The 26532-nt window shown below is 34.8% G+C and overlaps 1 protein-coding gene across 1 annotated transcript in view; it reads left to right on the forward strand.

Annotated features, from left to right (window-relative positions):
• The first annotated feature begins 3778 nt into the window (after positions 1 to 3778).
• LOC150108897 (uncharacterized) overlaps positions 3779 to 26532 on the forward strand; it is a 62799-nt gene continuing 40045 nt past the window's right edge. Inside the window, exon 1 of the mRNA XM_090414458.1 lies at positions 3779 to 3905. Coding sequence (XP_090270584.1) covers positions 3779 to 3905 — 127 coding nt within the window. The remainder of the gene's footprint in view (positions 3906 to 26532) is intronic.

Below are 26532 nucleotides of genomic sequence, written 5' to 3' on the forward strand. Positions count from 1 at the left end.
TATCATCACTTAAAACCACACTATCAGCTACTTGAAAATTTGGTTTGCTAGTCTCCTCTTGGGTTCCATACAAATATTTCTAAACACGGTCCTCGTTGTGAAGGTTAACTTCCGAAGGAGCCATACCGATAGTGTGGTGTGAGGTTATAAGTATATACAAGGGTCGGCAAAACATTCGTATAACTTTTACTTTTAGTATACGTCATCCATTTGTAGATCTTTGTTTTCAATGTTCTGATAAATCTTTCTGCAATGGGTGCTTTCATTTCGCTCCTGGTCGTGCAGAAATGAATATTATGATTCTTAAACAATGCACGAACTTTCTTGTTGCAAAACTCTTTTCCTTAATCAGTGTTTATGTAACATGGCACTTCTTCTTTAACAATAGACTCGAAAGCATTAACAACAACGTCTGCTGATTTCTTCTTCATTGTTCAAACCCACGCAAATCGGGAAAAACAATCAATGCATACAAGAAGGAAACACACACCCCCATTCTCTTTTGCATGGGATGACATATCAGCCAAATCACATTGAAAAGTGTGTAAAAGTGTCGGGAGTTTGATTTGATTGCGCTTAAACTTTCTTCTAGTGGGTTTATGTCTCACATAAGTAGGCTGTGTTGCTAACCAACTTTTCACGGTTCCATGTATCAAATGTGTATGTTTCTGTAATTAGTTTTGATACTTCCAAAACTAACTACTGTATTAGGATTATAGTAATCTACTAACTTTTCCATCACTAACAATGGTTTTTTTTCTTTGCAGGTGAAAATCAAGAACCATTGCAAGAGTGGCAGCTACTTGCTTTTATAGCAGTGCTGCTAATATTGGTGTATGTTGAAATTGGCATACATCTGGGAATCAGTATCAAAATCAGGCAATCACACATGCCTCATCAAAGAAATGTCACAACAAAAAAAAAAACACCATGTAAATTCCTATTTCTGCATATTTCTTTATTTTTTGTAAATAATATCTGTGAAATAAATGTGTAAACTTAAAAGAACAAACAGTGTCGTTGATGTGTTATGCATATTTAAGTAAGATCACTTTTGAAATCACAGTGAATTCACACACGATTTGTTTATTTATTTATTTATTGAACTTTAAGATCTTAATTTTAGACAAATCAAAATTTCGGATGAATTAAGAAAAAAATATGAATTAGAATTAGAATATGAATATAGAATAAAATACGGATGCGCTATGGGGGAAAAAAGTGTGTGTTTGAGAGACACCACCATATAATTAAATTATTCAGAAAACCTAAACGTTGCCCCACCTTTTCACTCTAAACTAAAATTCCCATACTCAATTATTTATTTATTTATTGATCTTTAAGATCTTAATTACAGACAAATCAAAATATTCGGATGAATTATGAATAAAATATGAATTAGAATATGAATACAGAATAAAATATGAATGAGCTATGGAAAAAACAGTGTATGTTTGAGGGACACCAACATATAATTAAATTATTCAGAAAAGCCTAAACACTGCCACCATCACGACTCTATGAATTCCCACCCTTTACCAGGAAAGAAATACCCCAAAATATATTGGAAAATTAGTACAGCCATCTATAGACAACCAAAGATAAAACATGATGACAATGACGGATGTGTATCACCCTGGGAAAATTCCAATATCTTATCTCAAAAACATCGTCCACAATTCCATAGGCAAACCAAAACACCATGTGATATCACAGAGAGACATATGTCCCCCAGAAATTTCCAATCACATAACATCACAATTGCTTATCTCTAAATATCACCCACAATGCTGTACGCGAATCCAACACACCACGTGATGTCCCTGATGGGGGATCCAGCCAAATTCCAAACATTCCAAAATTTATCTTATCACTATCCATCACCCATAATGTCATATGCAAACCATTTACTTATCTACAACTCATAACAACACACATCCAGGACACCAACGTTGCTTCCCCTTTCACCCTACTCCTATTTGGTTCATAGTGTCCCACCAATCACGACACGAATGCTTATCCACTAATATATCTCCCTTTTCCATTCAAAACAATAACGTCACTTATTTACAACTAATAAATTACGTCACTTATTTACAACTAACAAATTACGTCACTTATCTACATCTGATAATAACAAACATTCACGTCACGATTCCTAATCTTATCTTGATCTTGTCAGAAGTGCACCAATCAAGACACGAATCCTTATCTCTAATCATCACCCATAATTCCATACGCGAACAAAACAAACAACGTGACGTCACATACACAGATGCTTCCCAGAAAAATTCCTACCATTCCAATTCCAAACTCATGACGTCACACACAAACACAATGAAGTCATCATCTCAACAAGCAATCACGTCACGATTCCTTATCTTATCTTGATCTTGTCAGAAGTGACTACAGTACTACTTTCGTATTTCATTTTTACTCACTCATACGTTACTTAAATTAAGGGGATATTGAATCCCACACAGTTTTAAAACCGAATAAGAAACTCAAAGATTGGAATCCGAGAGTTTCTTGCCGAATATAGTAAATTATAAGTATCGGCGACACTAGCGTTAGCCAATGCAAGTGATCCTAGTACGTAGTACAATACTGGGCAACTCGTTGCAAAGGTGGGGGAAGTTCAGATCGCTATTCTTAAGTATTTTCCATAATGTAAAAACACATTTCCTAGGAAATGTATGCTGTTGTTACATTATGGAGGGAGGTCACTACCCAGACCGGTTTCAGCCTTTTTTGAGGCTTCATCAGTGAGTAGCTAGACCTAATACCAAAATGTATTAAAATTAAAACTATGTGGGATTTAATATCCCCTTAATTTAAGTAATGTTTTCATTGCCGAATTGAAGCTTATTAGCTCTTTATACTTAAGTAACTCACTCATACGTTTTTATAAAGTGATTTTTTATTGGGGGGAGCGTTATAGAGGCGCCAACTAAAGTTTTGCACACAGGCGCCGGACACTACTGGTGCGCCCCTGACTATCTTAGACGATAAGTATGTAGTATTAGGATTAGGGACCACGAGATGGCGGCTTGTCAGCCGCCTCTCTTCACAATGCCTGATACTGTTAGCGATAGTCTTGGTATGGCTATCTCTAATTTGCCTCCAGTGGAGATTGAACTCCCCTCTCAGTCTTCAAAAAAAAAAAGTTAAATAGGGCTAAAATGGTCTCGCCTACTCCCTGTAAGGGAATCAAAGGCGTTAGCGGTTTTCTTTCTGACATTTTAGATGTCATCATTAAATGAGGTATGAAAAATATCAATGTATAATTATTCTAACTAATACCATATAGTACTTACTGTTCATAAAATGTTTTTTTTAACATTTCAATAAAACGAACATCACAATTATCAACTACTTAAAAGGTAATTTTAACACACTACTTCCTGCGAGTACAATGTTATTACAATAAGAATGAAATTTTTTAAAAGAAATGCCGAACGAATTTTTTCTTTTATTATTATTATTATTATTATTATTATTATTATTATTATTATTATTATTATTATTATTAGAATATACTTTGAGCGTTTAAAGTGATACTAGAGCACCAATTTATTCCTCCGATATCCAAAAACGTGCATGATCAAAAACATGCGATTTCAGAAATTTTCCCGATTTTCTTAACAAGTTAAAACTTTTAAGCGCTTCTTATAAGTCTGAAAATGAAACTATGCAGTAGTCTTTGTCAAGATTCTGCACGTCAGCAAATACTTTAATGCATATGCACTTATTGGGTTTCAGAATGTGGAGTCAGATAATGGACTGCGTACGGCGCTATTTACTGGACTGTTCAACTGACGACACGAGACTCAAATTCAATAATGCAGTAGGGGAATCGATCGAAGCTGTTCACGCTGTGTGTAGTTCAGAAAAGTTCCGCAAAGGTGAGTAAACTTACAAGACTATCATTTTCGACGTCTCAACTGCTTGTTTTTAAACACTATTATTCCCTTTGTTTTAATTTTTTAAAAGAGATATTTATCGGGCTAGAGACATTGTCTCATTTTATAATTATAACTATTATAGTACCAGTATTTATGTTCCTTTCACGTTCCATTTCCAAATTTTTATCGATGTATAAAAGGTTTAAGAGTGCAAATCGCATCAACGCACATCTTACTTGGTCCAATGCAATTAAATGTAGGAAAACTTTAATTTATCAATTAATTGTAACCAAATCAGTGTAGAGTGGGGGACAATGTGTTTGTTTTAAGATATATTAAAGATATATTAGAAAAGAATAATGAAGGAGAATGCTGTAAAAAAAAAACAAAAAACGCTTACTCGACGAAAAGTGTTCTCTTCATGAAGCATTGGTACTATTATTATTAAGCCAGACCTCCAGGGAGTCAGACTCATCGAGAGAGGCCACAATCACACTGCTTGCACTCACAACATCCAATGGCAACCTATTCCAATCACGCACCACCCCATGAGAGAAAAATCTAGCCCTCACCCCTTCTTAACAGCCTTCATTCTCAGCTTCCAAGGATGCCCTCTTGCCCTTTCCCCACCTCCATAAATTGAAGAATTCCATCAATTGAAATTCTGTATGACAAGTCTCAATCATATCACCCCCTCTTTCTCCTGTCTGCAGTCTACAAATTCTCAATCTGTCTTAATAATCAGTATTCCACAATCCTGATATAATTTTTAACACTCTCCTTTGCACTCTCTTCAATATATCAGAATCACAACGGAAACCAGACCTGCGCACAATAGTCCAAGTAAGGTCTTATCAAGGCCTTCTAAAGAGGCAAAATGATATCCTTATCTTTACACGTGAACGCTCGTTCCAGTATTGCTATTATCTTTTGAGTTGTATTTGCAATCTTTGCCACGTGGCCCCCTGAACTTCAATTTCCTATCTATTAACAATCCAAGATCCCTAGCCTCATCAGTTTCTTCAAGCACAATCCCAGCAATATAATACGACATTGGATATCTAATCACGCCGAACTTCATGACTTTACATTTACTGACATTGAAATGACACCCATTTTCCCATGCCCATAATTCCAGCCTATTCAAATCATTCTGCAAGTACTGCATATCAGTAGCATTCCTGATTACCCTACCTCTCTCATCAGCAAATAACTGAATGTCGATTGTCAAATTCTTCCCAATATCATTAATGTACAGACTGAATAACAGTAGACCAAGCACTGATCCTTGTGGTACACCACTGGTTACCTTAAATCTTGCAGACTCACATCCCCTGTATACCACTTTTTGATATCTGTCAGTCAGTCATCCTCTTTTCCATGCTAATATTCTATAACCCAAACCCATTTTCTCCAATTTATGCAAGAATCTATCAGGCTGTATTCTGTCAAAAGCCTTAGCAAAATCCAAAAGTTTCATAGTATATCCATTCCCCATGTCTAGTTCAATGGTAACATTGTTATAGAATGTGAGCAAGTTGCTAAAACATGACCTTCCTTAGTAAACTCATGTTGTTCATTGCAAAGTAGAGATTCACTGTCAACCTATTTCTGAATGCGGGCCCCAACTAATTTTTCCAACATCTTCACCATCACTCCTGAGATACTAATTGGTCGATAGTTGGATACATCGGTCTTTGCACCACCCTTGTGCAAAGGAATTACCATACATTCCTTATGCGAGAATTGCCATACATTCCTAATGCGAGAATTGCCATACATTCCTAATGCGAGAATTGGAAATGTATAGGAAAGAACAAGTGTGAGTAGAAATACTTTCATTAATAGCAAACGAATTATTAATAATTAACATTCGTGATATATGTGTGCTATAAGTTGCTGGGTAGAACGAATAGCCTGTGATCCTACACAGTTTAGACATGAATAAGTGAATATATAATAGCATAATTTAAAAAAAAAAAAACTATTGATGTGATTTATTTAGGTGTGGCAGAAATACAGGTGGTTTGATAGAGCAAGAAATCATCTCGTAAAATCTATTATGCATGTTATATATATATATATATTTCTGGTTTAGATATAGTTCGCTTCGTTTTCTAAGAATTTTCTTTAGTTTATACTAAGATTCAGTATACATTTTATGCAATGATAGGATACATAATATCCGATCATTATCGGAATTATTTACACTTTCAGGAATCCTACTTTTCTTGTTTTTTTTTTTTTGTTGTTGTTTTTTTTTTTTTTTTGTGTGTCAGCGGCTTCTGTCTTATCATAATAGATATCTCACATATGCTAGTATTTTGTTGTAGATCAACAACTTCTTATAATATACAGAAGTATTCATTTTTATTCTGGAATAGATAAAATTTTGGCTACGTGTGTTGTTTCTGAAGACTAGAATAAACATATTCCTATATCATTAAAAAAAACTTTCCAACTCAACAGATGCTATACTGCACAAGCAAGAAAAACAAGTAGCTTTGTTTATCACGAAAAACACTGACAGACATTTAACATCTGTATACTAGGAACAATTAGTGCAATTAGAGACAACTCGAACGACACACTTAATTGGAAAAACACTCCACTCCTGCAGAGTATGCTGCATGCATTCGTCAGTTCACACTTCACACACGCAAAACAAATGAAACGCAGAAAACAAAAACAGCAACTCATGACAAATGACAACGTTCAATTGGATTAGTTGATACAATAACCAATCACAGCCACTGGTTTCCAGGTGCTATTTTCTCTGCGCTCACCCTGTCTCGCCTTCTGGGCGGTTTAAAACCACTGGAATGCTAAGAATTTGACCCGGTGCACCATCTGTAGAGTGAGACACGGATAATTTGAATTTTGATACGATTTTTAAATACAGCCATATAATATGCACAGAAATCGAAAAAAGTAATCACTTGGAAAATTATTATTTTTCTGGACTGAACCAAAGAAAGGCTGAAATAACTCGTTTTACTTATTTATACACAAGTTCTAACCTCCTTCAACTATAATCAATCATACAATCTGCTAAAGCTCTTGCAGACAACGGGACATTCAGGCGATAGTCAACTATGTTTCCCATTGTAAATATGGGGAAAAAAGTTATAAATTATTTATAGAAAATTACATGTCTATATCGGTGTCGTGAACAGGTCAGTTCACACTTCACGCACGTAAAACAGATGAAACGCAGAAAACAAAAACAGCAACTCATGACAAATGACAACGTTCAATTGGATTAGTTGATACAATAACCAATCACAGCCACTGGTTTCCAGGTGCTATTTTCTCTGCGCTCACCCTGTCTCGCCTTCTGGGCGGTTTAAAACCACTGGAACGCTAAGAATTTGACCCGGTGCACCATCTGTAGAGTGAGACACGGATAATTTGAATTTTGATACGATTTTTAAATACAGCCATATAATATGCACAGAAATCGAAAAAAGTAATCACTTGGAAAATTATTATTTTTCTGGACTGAACCAAAGAAAGGCTGAAATAACTCGTTTTACTTATTTATACACAAGTTCTAACCTCCTTCAACTATAATCAATCATACAATCTGCTAAAGCTCTTGCAGACAACGGGACATTCAGGCGATAGTCAACTATGTTTCCCATTGTAAATATGGGGAAAAAAGTTATAAATTATTTATAGAAAATTACATGTCTATATCGGTGTCGTGAACAGGTCAGTTCACACTTCACGCACGTAAAACAGATGAAACGCAGAAAACAAAAACAGCAACTCATGACAAATGACAACGTTCAATTGGATTAGTTGATACAATAACCAATCACAGCCACTGGTTTCCAGGTGCTATTTTCTCTGCGCTCACCCTGTCTCGCCTTCTGGGCGGTTTAAAACCACTGGAACGCTAAGAATTTGACCCGGTGCACCATCTGTAGAGTGAGACACGGATAATTTGAATTTTGATACGATTTTTAAATACAGCCATATAATATGCACAGAAATCGAAAAAAGTAATCACTTGGAAAATTATTATTTTTCTGGACTGAACCAAAGAAAGGCTGAAATAACTCGTTTTACTTATTTATACACAAGTTCTAACCTCCTTCAACTATAATCAATCATACAATCTGCTAAAGCTCTTGCAGACAACGGGACATTCAGGCGATAGTCAACTATGTTTCCCATTGTAAATATGGGGAAAAAAGTTATAAATTATTTATAGAAAATTACATGTCTATATCGGTGTCGTGAACAGGTCAGTTCACACTTCACGCACGTAAAACAGATGAAACGCAGAAAACAAAAACAGCAACTCATGACAAATGACAACGTTCAATTGGATTAGTTGATACAATAACCAATCACAGCCACTGGTTTCCAGGTGCTATTTTCTCTGCGCTCACCCTGTCTCGCCTTCTGGGCGGTTTAAAACCACTGGAACGCTAAGAATTTGACCCGGTGCACCATCTGTAGAGTGAGACACGGATAATTTGAATTTTGATACGATTTTTAAATACAGCCATATAATATGCACAGAAATCGAAAAAAGTAATCACTTGGAAAATTATTATTTTTCTGGACTGAACCAAAGAAAGGCTGAAATAACTCGTTTTACTTATTTATACACAAGTTCTAACCTCCTTCAACTATAATCAATCATACAATCTGCTAAAGCTCTTGCAGACAACGGGACATTCAGGCGATAGTCAACTATGTTTCCCATTGTAAATATGGGGAAAAAAGTTATAAATTATTTATAGAAAATTACATGTCTATATCGGTGTCGTGAACAGGTCAGTTCACACTTCACGCACGTAAAACAGATGAAACGCAGAAAACAAAAACAGCAACTCATGAAAAATAATAACGTTCAATTGCATTGGATGACACAATAACCAATCACAGCTACTGATTTCTAGGTGCTATTATCTCAGCCCTTACCCTGCCTCGCCTTCTGTATGGTTTAAAAATACTGGAATGCTAAGAATTTGACCCGCTGCACCATCTGTACGTCTATTCAAAAGATGTATGTATTTGAGACCATCATCTGAATCAGAATGAACATCACCTTTTTCATGGTCTACTTCAAGGAACTTTAAAAAGGTACTTTAGGATTCTATTATTATTATTTTTATTATATAAAAATAATAACAGAAGTATTATTTTTAACAATATTTGATGAAACAGGCTTTCATGGCTATCGGACATTTTTAAAAAAAACTTATGACTATAAAGCCGAGGGATAATATAAAAAAAAAGAAAAAAGAAAAAACTATCGTTGAAAAGGAACTACCAGTTTTATCTTGCTAAGAAGACTGTTGTGTGCATAACAGAAGTGAAAAGAGTCAGACATACAAAAAAATATTATTACTTGCGTACAACTGCCATAATATTTAATTAAAAATGGATTGCTAATATTTGAACAAATTTTTGCTCTAACTGTATTGTTGATCACATGAACGAGATCGTGATCTCGCGTACGCCACAGTTGAAGAGCAGAGGAGTAATAATCAGAAAGGTTGTAGCTGAGATACAAGACGGAAGGGTCGAGAAAAATTTCTGTTTGATTTCAAAATTTGCTTTTCAAGCACATCATAGCATCGCTATTTGTTTATTTTGTCTCGTGATGCGAACTGATGACAGAAGATTGTTAACATGTCTAAGTCTGAATCAAATATGTTCAAATTATTCCTTAACTCTCTCACATCTGTCAATCACAGGCGCCATTGAAGAAGACCACCTTATCCGAGAACAATCGAAGAAGAATATGCCATTTCCATACCAGAAAATTTCGTTTAGTAACCACAAATTCTGAATACTATGACGAAAACGCCTATGTCTGAATGTGCAACTTCTGCTATTATTGTTGGTGTACCATCAGAAGCTATCTGCGGAAAATATGGCAACTTCTAGAATACATCAAGAGCCGTCCATTTCGTTGGCTGTCTTACATATACACATGATAAGAACTATGAAAACGCAAATGTACTACAAAGTATTCATTTCACAAAATCAGAACCACTGTGTAATGTTTATAATGTACTGGAAATATATTTTACATCGTTTATTTTTATTCTACTTGACGTAAGTTTATCGCCTAATGTGTTCATGTAGCGCTCGTTTTTTATTTTTTTATTTATTTTTTATTTTTTTTATTTATGAAAACTGATTCAAAAAGTTTTCCATGCCACGATGTGTGCTTTTTGGAGCACACAGACAATTTTTAGGGATGCGTTTATCAATTTATAAATCATATTGTATGCTAATATTTATTATCTATTTATAAAAATTTAAATAAATTCTTATGAATATGTAAGATAAAATTAAAATATATGTGGGAAAATGTTTTACTGTTTACAACTCAAATTAGCATCTAGAACTATAGGCAGTTCCTATTTAAACATATTGCAGTATTCAAGAAAGTCGGGGGGGGGGGAGGCTTATTTTATGTGACCTCTTTGCTTCAAATCTCTTCGCTTTCCTAATACTAAAAATTTTAAATAAGAATGTTGAAAAGGAAAGGAATTAAGTTATATTCCCTAATACTATTAAAATGCTGGAGACAGAATATACATAAGGCAAAAATAATAAAATAAGAAGTAAAACCTTAAATTTGAAATTAATAAATGAGGATATAAGGAAAGAGAAGAACCGAGATAACGTATGATACAGATAAGCTTCATATAAAGAAGAAGAAAAAAAGTCTAATAAACGTATATAGTAAAAACGAATTCGAGAAGCATACTTCATGTATGTTTCATGATGGTTTACGAAAACATAATTTACAGTGAAGTTATGTATTCTGTTATTTTTATGCTTATGCCTAGATCCGAACCGTACTTCAGGCTTTCGAAACCAGATTCTGACAGAATTAAGAGATGGTCAATCCTTACTCCCGTAGCTCCTAGGTCTGTATATTTCGTGTGTTCATCTGGTCGGTTTGCCTGGAAACCGGTCGGAAAATCAGTTTCCTGGAGGGAAAAAAAATTCAAATGAAAAGCCCTGAAAAAGATATTAAAATAGAGGATATTAATGATCCATTCATATTTTATAGCCAAAGATAAAAAGAAACTTAAAGTTTAGAAACCTTTAAGTTCTTTCTATAAAATATGGATGGATCCATAATATCCTCCACTTATGTCAAATTGAAGCCTTTTGGCTCGATGCGTTAGTAATAGTCCTGATAAAGGATCTTAACATTCTAGATCAAATTCGAACCCGGGTCTTAACAAAGGGTATCAAAATCGACTGAACACGAGAATTGGAAAGTTTGGACTCGAATCAACAGATAAAAAGAAGAATAATATGAACAATTAAGCAAGAAATATTTTGAAAATTACTTGGTTTCGAAAACAGGTTCGAAAAGTCTCATTTCATGTTGGTCTATCCTCATAGTAGCGAAAGAATACATAGACGATATTTATACTATATGCAGTCGGGGGGGGGGAAGATATTTTCATATGAAAACCGACATGGTCGAAAAGACAGGTTTTAAAATATCATTTATGCGATAGGAAGAGAATTTGCACAAGTACGACATGCCTCTGGCCATGGTGAACAAATCTTTTTTCGGAAGGAAAAAAAAAATGAATTTTTTGAGGAAAAATAGCCGGAAAATAAGGAATTCCTATTTGCAAAAGAAAAAAGAAAGGGAAAAAAATGATCGGCTTTCATTACCAATGAAAGCTTTTATCATATCTTAAAAGTGTAACTTAATTTACTTGAAAAAACAATGCATTCTTCCTCCCCCATCCTTCTTTTACTGCTATTTATGAGAAGTGTATAAACTGTTACCCCTGAAAGATTATAAAAGCGGAATGCATAAGAAAAAAACTTGTTCAATAAAAAACAAATGTGGCAAAATATTATCATTGAAATTCATTAACTGCAATTCCAAGTCTGTAGATTTTTGACGGCTGACACCAATCATGTTTCCGTTAATATTCCTAACGGATTAGGCTCAAATCATAATTTTTCAATCTCAGGTAAAATTTTTCAACTTCACATCCTGCTTTTCTAACTTCTGTTATTATTATTGTTCTTATATGTGATTTTTTAATGATTGATGAGTAGCAAATGATACTTATTCCGTTCTTGAATTTTTACATATATTACCTTTAATTCCTCTTTTTTTTTTTTTTTTTTTTTTAGAGCAGAGGATTGTATTTTAAAATTATTCAAGCCCTAGTCGTCTAGCCCTAAAAGGGATAATTTAATAATAATAAATAAATAAATGCTCTGCCAAGTCAAACTGATTTAAATGGTGTGTGTGTGTGTGGTGGTGGGGGAGATTAACCTTTCGATATTCATTCTGTGAAGGCTCGCTTCTTCAGGAAATACAACTCCAATTCTTGTATTAAGCAATCATAAATAACTTTACTTTTAATATTCATCAATAATCTTCTCAGTATCTGTATATTCCAATAATATTTTTTCTATATCGAACGAAGTTTGAACAATCCTCATTTGCATTGCATTTCTTGTGATAATTCTCAAGAATTATGACTCGTCATAAATCCAAACATATTTTTAAATATTTTGATTATTGAAGTTATTATGTTTTCCCCCAAAGAAATGCAGCCGTATTCATAACACAACATAATAGAACTACTGATTTTTTTTCCCCCCGAAATTAGAACGGAAGTACGCCGATTCTTGTTTTCCGTTGAACCATGCATGTGTGGCCAAGCCCGATTTGTAAATTATATATACATACTTTTTGAAGAGCAATGCTCTTCAAAAATAGCTAAGCTTGTAAGTTTTTAATCCTACATTACACAAAAAGCCAAATTTGGCGACAAAAAAACGGCTGAACTAGCGCTGTGGAACCACACAGTCTATGTTTCACCCCCCCCCCCCAATATACATGAGTATGAAAACTTAATTGAATTTCACAACCCGGTGCATGTTGAATAAGAAGTCGGTCAAGTCAAGCATTATATTCTAAACACTTACGAGCCAAATAATTTTCGCAAACAAAGTAACTGCTGCAATTGACTCTTGATATTATAAAATTAGCTGAAGGGAGACGGTGTCAAAGGATGACTATGAACGAACCACTCCAATTTTAGGTGTTGGAACTCAATTGTAAATATTTGTACTTTTAATATGATGTTCATCTCACTCACTCTCTCTCTCTCACACAAACACACACATTTTTGGTCGTTCTATACATGGGTGGATTAACTACGCATTGAATAATTTTCTGGAAATCACGACTAAATATAAATACAATACTGGATGAGAGGTATTAACATACAGAATAACGCATCCATACATGGTGTCCAAGGGCCCAACACAGAAAGCTCACTCTAAATATTAGTGTGTGCACGCGCGCTTTACATGTGGAAAATACTGTAAATGTTATTTTAGATCTAATTAAAATGCATCTGATGTACCTTTTCACATTACTTTTTCGCATTAGCGAATCTACTTATACGTTAAGCTATGCTAGAAATCTGTACGCTAATTTGACGTGTTGATACATATTTGTATTTTAAAATGCATCGGCTTGTCCCCTTTTTCACATTCTTTTTTCGAATTTATTTAAATAAATATCAAATAAATGTTTGCTTCATTCTTTGGTGGGGTGACAACTGAAATTAGCAACGAATCAACTCTGAAATCATTTTTGTACTGTAAAAATGTACAAAAAACACTGTAAAAAGCATTAGGAAAAATTTTAAGAAGTAGGAAAATAAGGAATGTGTGTATTCCTGGAGGGAGTTTTCACGCCTGTTTATTAGTTTCGGACTTGTGTGGTGTAACATAAATCCCAAAAAACATATATATATATATATATATATATATATATATATATATATATATATATATATATATATATATATATATACGCAGGCTGTTCAATAAGTAATAAGACTATATTTATACAGAAAAAAGATGATTACCTTTAATCGTCATCATTTACATGGTCTTTATCGAAGTAACTACTGTGAGACGCGATGCATTTGTCCCAACGTTGCGTCCACTTCTTAAACACATGTGAGAGTCCTTTTTTTGAGAGTTCTTTCAAAACCGCCTCCGCAGCTTTTACACATGCTTTGTTGCTTTCGAAATGGCAGTCTCTTAGTGGTTTCTTGAGCTGAGGAAACAGCCAGAAATCGCACGGTGGGAGATCAGGATTGTATGTGGGTGTGGTAGGATATCTGTGTTGTTCTTCTGCAAAACGTCCACTACACAACCAGCAATGTGTGGCCTTGCATTATGGTGGTGCAATAAGAAGCCATTCTTCAGCAATGGACGCTTCCTTTTGACGTGCTTGATGATAATCGCTGCTGTGTTGATCATTGACTCTGTGATGGACGTTGAAGGTCTTCCCTCACGTTCAAGATCTTCCACATTTTGCCTTCCTTCCTTAAAAGTTTTATGCCAGCGAAAAACACTTGTCCTCGACATTGCTTCATCGTGGAAAGCTTCGCGTATCAATGTTAAAAGTGTCCGATGCCGATTTTTGCAAAACGCACACAAAATTTAATCGCATAACGCTGTTCCAAGGACGCTTCCATTTCGAAGACTGGTCGTACCTCGTAGGCGCGCCGATGAGCACTTGCGTTTAGTCACGTGACACTGGCACATCAGACCGTATACGCCATCTATCAACCTTTTTTGTTAATACACACAGCAACATTTCTTTATTCCACAGAAATTAATATTGTGATGTGTGGTTTCGCCACAGTAAAATTAGTCTTATTACTTATTGAACAGCCCACGTATATATATCAGAAATGGGTTCTTTCTAATGTAGAGAAAAAATCTTAAGTTTTTTCTCTAACCTGATAAAAATTATATATTTCAAAAAAGATATATTTCAAATCTGATATGCTTTATTTCTCTATGTATATAAATCGATGCATGGAAACAATAATTTATGAATTACTGTATATGGATTAGGACGATTATTTTTGAAGCAAGCAACTGCAGATCTGACTGCACCGTTTATAAGACACCATTCTAAAGTACAATTTTTATTCAGAAACCAATTGCCAGCTTGATTTCATTCTGCAAATTTGAAGTTTGAGAAGAATATACAACTACATTTATAAACAGCATCAGTTTAATAGGTGTTTTATAACATATGAACACATCGTCATATTAAATGTATTTGGTATCAAAGTGTAGTAATTTTTTTCTTTATTTTCTCATATTACTTTATCTCTGAAATCCGCGTGTGGATACCAAGTGAGTACACCACTTTTTTTTTTTCTTTTTCTTTTTTTTTTTACACGGGTGTGAAAAAAAATGTTTTCATTTATGTATTATTATTAATTTAGTGATGGTGCATAAATGAGACAGGTATTTCTGAAGGATACTTCTTAAACGGCTTAAACGTTTTTCCTGTTCTGATAAAATATTAGCCTATTAATCTTTGGTCCGATGCTTATCCAACTGCCCTATTTCTTCCTGACAAGAACGTTAAGAAAATACGTTCACTTCATCACGTAACAGTATACAGCCGAACGAAGTAGTTGATAATGAAGCGATTGGTTGAATTTCGGCCGTTCTTGCATTTGCCTTCACTCCACGGATGACCTTGAGAATACCTACTAGCAGCCAGCCTGGATGATGAAAAAAAAAAGTAACTATAGGTTTACTATTCATGATTATAGTCTGAGACCGAATCAACTCACTGTTCAAAGCGAAAAGCAAGAGGAAAATTTCCCAAGGCCTTTGGAATAATTTAGTTTGGATTTAACTATCAATAAGCAAGCTCATCTCTGTACTCTGACCGGATATATCAACATATACTGTACAACATAGAGGGAGACAAAACACATCCCTGCAATGGAATGTAAGCAACGGAATGTGAGGCAGAGATAGAACCAAGGAATAAATCGGTGCAAGAGCGAGAGATCCAACGAATAAAATACAAAAAAAAAAAAAAACTTGGGTAAATATTACCTTGTCTTTAAAGTTCGAAAGTACATTTGCGTGTCACCTAAAAACGGAATTACACGAAGATGAAAAGGTCAAAGGAAATCTGCCTTCATCCGTTAGACTTGCTTTACCGGTTTGTTTCTTGAATCATAATTTCCTCTCATTCGCCCGTTGAATGACCAGCTGGTATGATACGACTTTGAAACACATGCCATTTCTATTTCCCGGATTTAAGCATTGTTATAAAAAGGCGTTGGCTTGATGTAGATCGTGAACCTTACGTTACGTCACGTTACATGTCAGTGGCCAGGTACAATGCGTCACATATAGTTAGAAATGACTGAAAATTGCGGCTCAAATTAACATTTATATGTTGTGCAGCTAGAAATGTTTCTATTTAATTTTCAATGTATGATAATGTTGTGATAAATACTTTCCTGTCCTTTTTTAAAGCAATCTTAAGGAAATAATCAAATTATAAATGTCAGTGTAAAATAATATTAAAAATAAATATAAATAAATAAATAATGATAATAATATATATATATATATATATATATATATATATATATATATATATATAGAGAGAGAGAGAGAGAGAGAGAGAGAGAGAGAGAGAGAGAGTGATCGGGGTACACCACACACAGAAAGAGAGTTCCTAAATATGTAAGCAAATTGCTGAAGCAAGATCTTTTCTATCTTAGTTCTAATGATATCGTAAACCACTCCAGAAATGCACGCCGATCTATAGCCGGCGTCGGGTAGCAGCACTATTTTACCAATTTTTCCAATTCTTTAGTTTAATATGAGTCGTCCATTTGCAAGACAATGTATTTAAAGACAATGCAAATTTCTTAGCACATTTTCTTGTTTAGTTTACTTAATATTTTTGAATTTCCATTTCATTCACTTCTAATCACTCAAAGGTTCTCTTTTTTTTGGGGGTGGGGGAGGACTAGAAATAAAATTCGTCAACACTAGATGAACAAGTTTATATAACACCTGAACGAAGCACTCATTACACACTTTTACTTATCTTCAGGTCTAATTTTACCATTTGCATCGACTAAAGCCCATCTTTGTAATCATTCTTTCGCCTTTAGGCTACATATCAAAAGAAATGACAAGGGATTTTTTTCAGTTGCAAAACTTTTTTTTCTCCTTCGAATTATCAAATTTCTCTTTTCCTTACACCCACTTACCATCTTTCAGCTTATACTTCACTGCTAATATAAATATATTCCCACACTATTATTTTTTCAAATAATTCTCAATCAAATCTTAAAACTAAAAGGATTGATTTCCTTCTTAACCCTATGGAGGTCGCGGTCGAAAAAATTTCAGCATAGGTCGCGTGTATCTGAGAGATACATTCATTACTAGTATGTGCTAAAATGCGATAAAATTAAAAAAAAAAAAACTGCAAATATAATACATGATAGTTTATTTATTTTCAGTTACAATCTAAAATTATTGAACAAAGAAACAAAGAAAAAAACAACTAAACCAATACTATACTGACATCGGAGTTCGCGGTATCTCTCAGATAGAATTTACTATCAAATATCACACTTTCGCATTCGACTCTATCATTCTCATCATCGGACTCGAGTAACATTCGCTGAATCTTTTCAACATCTGATGGATTATCCTGTCGATATATTTTTCCAGCCATTTTCAACGCTAAAAAAATTATATAAAAAAAATACTATACTGACATCGGAGTTCGCAGTATCTCTCAGATACAATTTACTGTCAAATATCACAAACCTTTACATAACACGTGCTAAACTAAACTGACAGCAAAAAACAGTGCTGAATATCACTCGTAACATAAGCACGCGCGGCTAGTCATGACTTTCAAGCTATACACTGAATATGTGTAACAATATTTATATTAAACAATTTGCATGTATCTGTCAGATCAGCCGCGACCTCCGCAGAGTTAAATTCCATGAGATTTCCTCGAGATGTGTCTTGAGTCATTCATTTTTTCTGACCAGCGTTATCAGACTAATTATGCACAATTACTCCACTTTTCTCTGTTGCGATCAGTTAGCACATATGTCGAAACTATGGTAGGCTGTCCGACACCAATTTACCATCCTAACGTTACTTTACCTTCAATTTCCACCCCCCCCCCCAAAAAAAAAACCCCTCCCGTCCGATCTACTGCCATTCTGTAGATCAGGGCTGTCCAAAGCACTGCCTGTCGGCCGCATGCGGCCCGCGGTGCGATTTTGTGCGGCCCACTTGTGGGTTTTGATTTTCACGAGCGAAAAAATAAAATAACAATTTGAATCGAATGCGTATTAGATATTTTAATTATATCACTAATCGATAATCTCGATGTTGGTAATTTTATTTGGTGTTTTCTCACATCACTGTATATCCACGTGTTTTTCAAATATTAGATGTGCCAAAGAAGCATTCTTATACTGTTTTGTTCCAACGCGCATGCTCCGCTCCCTCACGGGGAAGTGCAATTAGCGCGTAATTAGTGTTGTTGGTTTGTTCAGCTTTCGGGGTTGTATCGCTACTGCTCGCCAAATTACTAGATACGCATTGTGATGCGGCCCTCGGATAAACCTTTTTTTCTAATGAGGCCCTCGGATTACCTAAGGTTGGACAGCCCTGCTGTAGATCAATGTTTCTTAAACTGTGTTCGGAGGAACCCTAGGCTTCCGCGAAAACATGGAGTTTCCCCAGACAATATGAATTCATTTATATCTTGTATTATATACCGTTTCTGAAAAAAAAAAAAAAAAAAAAATCGTGAGTGGGAAAAATACTATATGCAGAAAACATGACTGTCTGAGGACAATCTTTATTCGTTGCTATGGGAGGTGCTATTACGTGTTAAGCGCTGCACTTGTTAATACGGTACGGTGCAGTGAAGGCGTTAATGTTATTATAATTATTTGTTTACATTTATTTAAATAAACAGTGAAAGTTTGATTTCTTTCTTCAAAAAAAAAATTTTTTTTTCCCGGTTTTGTTTGATTAAAATATTTTGGATATAACCGTTGATTGACATAATTTCGTTTCAAAAGTTTTTTATGAAACTTTTCGTAAATGGTTCGGAAAAAAAAAAAAACAGGATTTCGCAGTCTTCAAAAGTTTAAGAAACATTGCTCTAAATTAGGCTCCTTTCTTAAATAGTAATATTCGCAAATCCACAAACATTCATTCCCTATTGAATTTGGCATAGAACAAACAGACTATAATTCACATATGCACATCTGGAAGTACAGCCGCTAACAACACAGCCAGCTTAGGCTGGGTTAATAATCTCATGCAACAATTCTAATTTGTAGCTCAGTAGAAGTGGCGTTTGCACTCTACAACGCTTGGCCGCAAGAAGAAAGGATTTGGTAGTTCAAATCTAGTCGCCGACTAGAGGAACTTTTTCTAAGCCTTTTTTCGGTAGGTTCCCGAGTTAGTCGATCTCTGGCACGGGCTAGCGGGATTTTTTTCCCCTTGAAACTCGGGTTTTCCGTCCTGTAAACTCAAGAAAATCGACCGTAGAACCCACACTATTTTCAGACATTAAAAATATTGTGTTAGGGTTAGAGACCACGAGATGGCGGCACTAGCTTGCCGCCTTCTTCACTGCGTACCGATGAATCAGTGATAGCCTTGGGCCAGCTATCTCTCTGATTGGCTACCAGTGGAGATTGAACTGCCCACTCAGTCTCCAAAGTTAGATAGGGTAAACGGCCCCGCCTACTCCCTATACGGGAACAGCATTGGCGTTAGCTGATTTTTTTTTTTTTTAAACAATTCTAAACTTCACATTTCACTTTAAATCACAGTGTTTTACAATACGTCTTCGCTAAGAAAAACTGCCCTTTCGAAAGGACTTCGGTGTCTAATATTCTAGTAAAGTAAATGACATATACCGTTTTAGTATAAAGAGATAGAATTTTTAAAGGATAATAGATGCTTTATTTATTGTTTGTTTTTCCCCCTTTACGAGGCAACACTTTATTAATTCTATTAATTCTTTCTTAATTTTTAATACGAAGCAGCACTTTCTAAATTCATTAATAATTACGCTATTAAAAGATGAATATTTATTCGATATTTTCTCACACGTAATGCAAGATAAATCTTGTATTACGCGAGTATATTCAGTGGTTTCTATCTCAAGTAAACACACGTTGCTGAAACTTCCGCTATTTCACAAGAGGTTAACCTCGTTTTCTAACATAAGCAAGAAAACTGGTAGAAAACTTAGGTTAGGTTCGCTATAACGGATTTAAGTTTATTTATTAGAAATCAGATTTAGCATTGATATTTCGTTTAAATATTCTCTACGAGTTCATAAATCATTCTTATTTAAGCTGTCTATGATTGATTTGCAATTATAAGGATTATCCTTGGTCGCGCCATTAGTAGTCTGATGCAGCTGTTATTAAATTCAGTGAAATGGGGGGAACCGCCTTACCTTCGAGCTCTGACTACCGCCTAACTCAGGAATTGGCCTAACAAAGCTTAGAAAGAGTTCATCTAGATTAGTGGTTCTTAACCGGTGTTCAGCGGAACATTTGTGTTCCGCGAACTGGTTACAAGTATTTCGCCGGTGAAAGGTGTCACATGACACAGTTCTGAGTGTAATTGGCTACTCTGATCCTAACAACTGAAGACTGCTTTTTGAAAGTTTAAAATTTCATGGGAGCTGTGCGTGTGTAGGAATTTGTACGAACGGTACTCCATCAATGGTAGGCTCTCTTAAAGGATTTGTTACCCTTGCAAAGAAAATAAACCCAAATATTATATCTACGCACTGTCTTTTTTTTTTTTTTTTTTTTTTTTTTTTGGCACAGAGAATCCCTAGTTTCAAAAACATTACCGGCAATAATAAAACTTGCACTAGACAAAGTTGTAAATATGGTAAATTACATAAGTCAAGACTTTTAAAAGCACGCCTTTTTAAAAATGTATATCTATGGAAGCCAAGTACGAATCTTTGCTTTTGCACACTAAAATAAGATGAAATAAGACATCCAGGGGTAAAGTGCTATTCCAAATTTTAGAATTTAAGAATGAATCACCGACTTTTTTTTGTCTTTCAAAATGAAGGTACAGATGCTTTTGTAGAAAATGTCTTCAAAAATTTTAATAGCGTTAATACAAATATCCAAGGGAAAAACGAAAATATTTCGACATCCACTGACAAATTGTCAGCTTTCCAGAAAAAATATCTCTTTTTTGAAAAACCGCATATATTATTTTTTGAAAAACCGCATAGAAAAAAAATACAGTAAATATGTTTCCCTCGCCCCATAATAAAAATGTTGAGGGAATTATTTCCGTTATAACAGAACATTTAACAATATTGGAAGAAAAGATTTCAAGTTACTTTCCTTCCTTAAATACACACAATTATGACTGAATACGAAATGCATTTGGCACAGTTAATACATCGAGTTGTGAATTTTCGTTAAAAGAAGAACAATTAGTTACCTTGTCAACGGATCGTACTCTAAAAATGAAATTCTCTGAAATAGCTCTTGAGGAATTTTGGATTTTTGTCCAAGCCGAATACCAGCTGTCTTCACAAGGACACTGAAAATTTTGTTACAGTTTTCAACATCATATTTGTGTGAGCTTGGTTTCTCAATATTAACCAATATAAAAACTAAAAAGCGTGAAAGACTTACTAATATGGACAAAGAGATAGATATATCACATATTAAACCTGATATTGCTGAAATCTGCAAAAGCCTAAAAGCTCAAGCATCGCATTAAAATAAGGTCCATTTTTATAAAAGGCAAGTCCATGCATATGTTTATTGTTAGTTTTATGATGACCATAATGCTTTTGGTGTTCCCCAATTTTTTCTTGTGATCAAGAGTGTTCCGTGACTTTGAAAAGGTTAAGAACCACTAATCTAGATGAACGTTTTTGCAGCTAGTTACTGACGAACCAGGTTATCATCTAGGTGGAGGTTCAGAAAAAAGACCATTACATCATATCATTCGTTCAATAGAAAAAATCGCAAAGCAGCTTGCGTGCCTATTTCCACGTACCTTCCAAAGTACTCCCACAAGTTTATGAGAGGGGGGGGGGGCTGAAAAAAAGTTCTGATAAAAATCTAGAACAAAAATGATATTAAAGCAACTCTTCTTATGTATCCTAAAATTAAAAGAACAAACATGGGGGTTAAAGGGTTTTAATACATGTTCTTTCTTGTGGTTATATCAGTTGCTTTAAGATTATTGTTGTTCTAGGCAGTGGCGGCTCGTGGCTTGAAATCGTGGGTGCTGCAACTTTCAAAATATACATACACATCATACACACTGTAAGTACAGTGTATACGTTTTTGGATAAAACATCCAAATTTTGGTCAATTTGGATATTTAACCAAATTTATGGTAAAAATTTAAAAAAAAAATTAAACATGAAAAAATATTGTTTATTATCGATAAAATTATACAGTTTGGTATAATTCAAAATTACTTAAAAATAAAATCCATTCCTTTAATTGTAATGTTCAAATATTTAAAGAGACGAAGTAAACACGACAAGCACTATGAACACTCCACTACTGGTGCAAACTGCATATAAACAGCAGTGGAACTGCGCAACGGACAGTGTCGCATTACGCTAATAGCTCGCATCTCACTATGATGTGCATATGCTTGCCCACGTAGCAATATGGCACTGTGGTAAACACAGTGCTGCTAGCGTCCTTCGCCCTCCTAAGTGCCACAAGATGGATTTTTATTACTTTTTATACAAAATATGAGAATTGTATAGAATTGTTGATGATAAAATTAAATATTACAAGCAAATATAAATAAATTAATAAATATCCTGCCGTGGGCATGGATGTTTGTTTGTGAAAAATAGTAGTGGTGGTCGGCTGTAGATGATGAAGGTAGCTGTGGCTGGTGGATTGGTGGAGACGGAGAGTTTTAGAATAGGTACCCTCCCTCGATGAGTTTTTGGACTCCCTGGAGGTGTTACGTAATAATAATAATATTTATATATCGAGAAAAATTGGAGGTGCTGCAATTCCGCAGTGCCTATGTGCACGAGCCGCCCCTGGTTCTAGGTGTTTACCAGACGTTTTCAGTTTCCTCTACCCCTCTTAAGATTCGCTGAACTTCACGGAACAGACCAGAACTAGTGCTTCAAATCAATTCAACAGCTGTTTTGTTTTATACACTGATGAAATAATAATAATAATATAGAGTTTTACCAGAAATTTTAGTCATTTATTCTAACGGGACGCTTTTTTTTTTTTTTTTTTTTTTTTAATAAAGCAAACTATAACTGTCAATGAAAAATTTAAAAACATATACCTAATACAGCCCAAGGAAAAGCTGCTCAAAACACCAGTTATATGGGATAAATGGAACATTATACAGGGCAATACACAGGTTGAATATAGGTTAGTTTAGATTAAGGGGATATAAAATCCACATTGTTTCAAAACCGAATAAGAAACTCAAAGATTGGAATCGGATCAGAGAGTTTCATGCCGAATATAGAAAACTATAAAGTATCGGCAAACACTAGCGTGAGCTAATGCAAGTGACCTTAGTACGTAGTACAATATCGGACAACTCGTTGCAAAGGTGGGGAAAGTTCAGATCGCTATTCTTAGGTATTTTCCATAATGTAAAAACACATTTCCTAGGAAATGTATGCTGTTATTACATTATGGAGGGAGGTCACTACCCAGACCGGTTTCAGCCTTTTTTGAGGCTTCATCAGTGAGTAGCTAGACCATAATACCAAAGTGTATAGCGAAAAGAACTTATATACTCTGCTATGCCAGTTTCCAAAGAGGTGCAACATTAAGTTACTTAAATATAAAGAGCTAACTTAATGATTGCACCTCTTTGGAAACTGGCATAGCAGAGTATATAAGTTCTTTTTGCTATACACTTTGGTATTATGGTCTAGCTACTCACTGCTGAAGCCTCAAAAAAGGCTGAAACCGGTCTGTGTAGTGACCTCCCTCAATAATGTAATAACAGCATACATTTCCTAGGAAATGTGTTTTTACATTATGGAAAATACCTAAGAATAGCGATCTGAACTTTCCCCACCTTTGCAACGAGTTGTCCGATATTGTACTACGTACTAGGGTCACTTGCATTAGCTCACGCTAGTGTTTGCCGATACTTTATAGTTTTCTATATTCGGCATGAAACTCTCTGATTCGATTCCAATCTTTGAGTTTCTTATTCGGTTTTGAAACAATGTGATTTTATATCCCCTTAATTTAAAATATTGTTTATATCGCCGAAATGAAGCTTTTTAGCTCTTTATATTTAAGTGAATATATGTTGTAATTCAACCTAAATATAGGTTGAATTACAACCTATATTTAGGTTGTAATTCAGAGGGCGAATCTTTATATATATATATCACGTTATATATATAACCACTAAGAAAAATTGTGCAAGACAAACTGTGAGAGGAACATGCTGAATTCAGGCCAAATATAAGTTAATAGGATCAGATTTTCACTTTACGACAAACAGTTGAGAAATCATGGAATATATATGACGAGGAACTGTACTTCAGTTTTGTAGATCTGGAAAAGTCACATACGGTGCTTAGGGAAAAGTTTTTCAAAACACCACAGTTGTATAGGGTAAGTGGAACATTATACACGGCAATACACGGTCTATATTTAAGTTGTAAGTCAGGAGTTAGAATTGAAGGGAATACAGGAAGATAGTTTGATTTAAAATCAGGTATAAGACAAGCGTGCACATTATCTCCAGTGTTATTCATCGTCTATATGGATCACATTATGAAATAAAGTGACATTAAACCTGATAGCAGAATCGGAGATATTAAACTTACCGCTCTGCTTTTTGCACATGTACTTTTCAACAGATCCAGTGCAGGTCTCCAGGATTCTCTAAACTGCATAACAGTTGTAACAAGTTGGGCATGAAAATCAGAAATAAAAAGATCAAAACTGTGAAAATAGGCACGAACATAGAAAACTTCAACTGCATTCTGAATAGAGACCTATATAATAAGTAAAATATTTCAGCTATTTAGGCACAGTTTTTAGGGAAGATAACACGTTAAATCTGGAAATAAGCAACAGAACTGGATTCCCATCATACCAAAAGCTGGTATGATGAGAGCCAGTTTGAATATATATTTACATGGAATAAGAGAGAAATTAGCCAAAACGTTAAACTAGCAGTAGACAAGACAGTGCTCAAACCAGTTTTAAGTTTGAACACTTGAAATAAAGCACTTGATCGAAGTTAGAGACTACAGATATGGGAGCTCTTAGAAAAATTAGGGGCCTGAACAGACGGTATCAATGGTAGAATCATATTAAAAATGAAGACATTAGGAAGGAACTTCACATTGTTTGCATTCAAGAATATGTGAGCAGGGCTAATTTAAGTGATATGGTCACTTAAATGGCATAGGAGAGCAGAAATAACAAACCAGGTATTTGATGCCAAGATGGCAGGAAAAAAAAAAAAAAAAAACAGAGGAAGAACAAGGTATAGGTGGATTGATTCAATCAGAAGTATTAGATTAGATATCACAATATTGGAGTGTCATATCAATATTGGAAATATTGATATGACACTCCAATATTGTCATATCAATATTGGAAATATTGATATGACAATATTGGAGTGCTGACAAGCAATAGACTAATTTGGAGGAAAATTGTTGATAGGAGATTATTAATAATGTAAACTTAATCATGTAGTGCTGTCATTGTAGCACCTGTCACTGAACACTCCTTGAATATCGAGAAATTGATTATGATGATCTAATAGTAATTCCCACGTGTATTTCTGTTCTCCACACATAACTAGAATGAACGTCTAATATTTGATTTGATACCATTATCAACAGTGTTTGAAATGAAGACCAAATCGTTGATGCGAGTAGCCCCTGTCTGGTTCAATATATATTTTTTGAAATTTGCTTTAAAAAAAATACATCAACCGATGGGGATGATAATGTTGTTTGGATTTACGACAGAAGCAAATCAACTAAGACGATGAGATCAATGCATTTATGTCTCTTAATTGAATGAGTTCTTCTGGACGGCTGCCTGTTGGATGTATGAAAAACTCGAGTTTTGAGAGAGAGAAAGAAATCTCGTCAGAAAACAAACTTACCTTACACTGATCACGTCCTTAGAAATGTTCTTCACATCTTACTCAGGATTCGAATCCATATTTTTCCAACCAAAAGTCTTGTCGATACCTACTGGGCTATGAGGACTTAATGAGAGACAAAGAAGAAAAAAAGTCTTATTTCTTATCTTTCTTAACCACAGAAAATTCTTTGAGGTGTTTAAATTATAACTTCAATACCGACTCAGCTGCATCGCTATCAGTCAAGAGCTTGTACGTAACGTCTCCGTCTTTCCACAATTCCTGGGAAATTTTCGTTCTAGAATGCGTTCAAAATTCGCTTAAATTTAGTCGTAATTAATATAATGATTACAAAAGAACTAGTCTGCGCGGTTAGCTTAGTGGCTTTGCGCCTCGCAACCATATGACTGGGGAAGGAGTGTCCCAGGTTCGATTCCCGTCGAAGACGTGAAGAATATGAGGATTTCCTCAGCTATAGCCAAGTTAGCCGGTCTTGAGCGCGGGCAATAGGGTTTTTTCCGCTAGTTTATCTGGCGTTTTTCATTTCCCAAGCATGCAAACGTGAACATACGAGGCCGTATGTTCGCATAGATTAAAATATTTATTTTAATCTATGCCAAAA

Source organism: Typopeltis vanoorti, chromosome 2 (genome assembly GCF_054136105.1).
Source record: "Typopeltis vanoorti isolate ZY-2024b chromosome 2, IOZ_Tvanoo_1.0, whole genome shotgun sequence".
Lineage (NCBI taxonomy): Eukaryota > Metazoa > Arthropoda > Arachnida > Uropygi > Thelyphonidae > Typopeltis > Typopeltis vanoorti.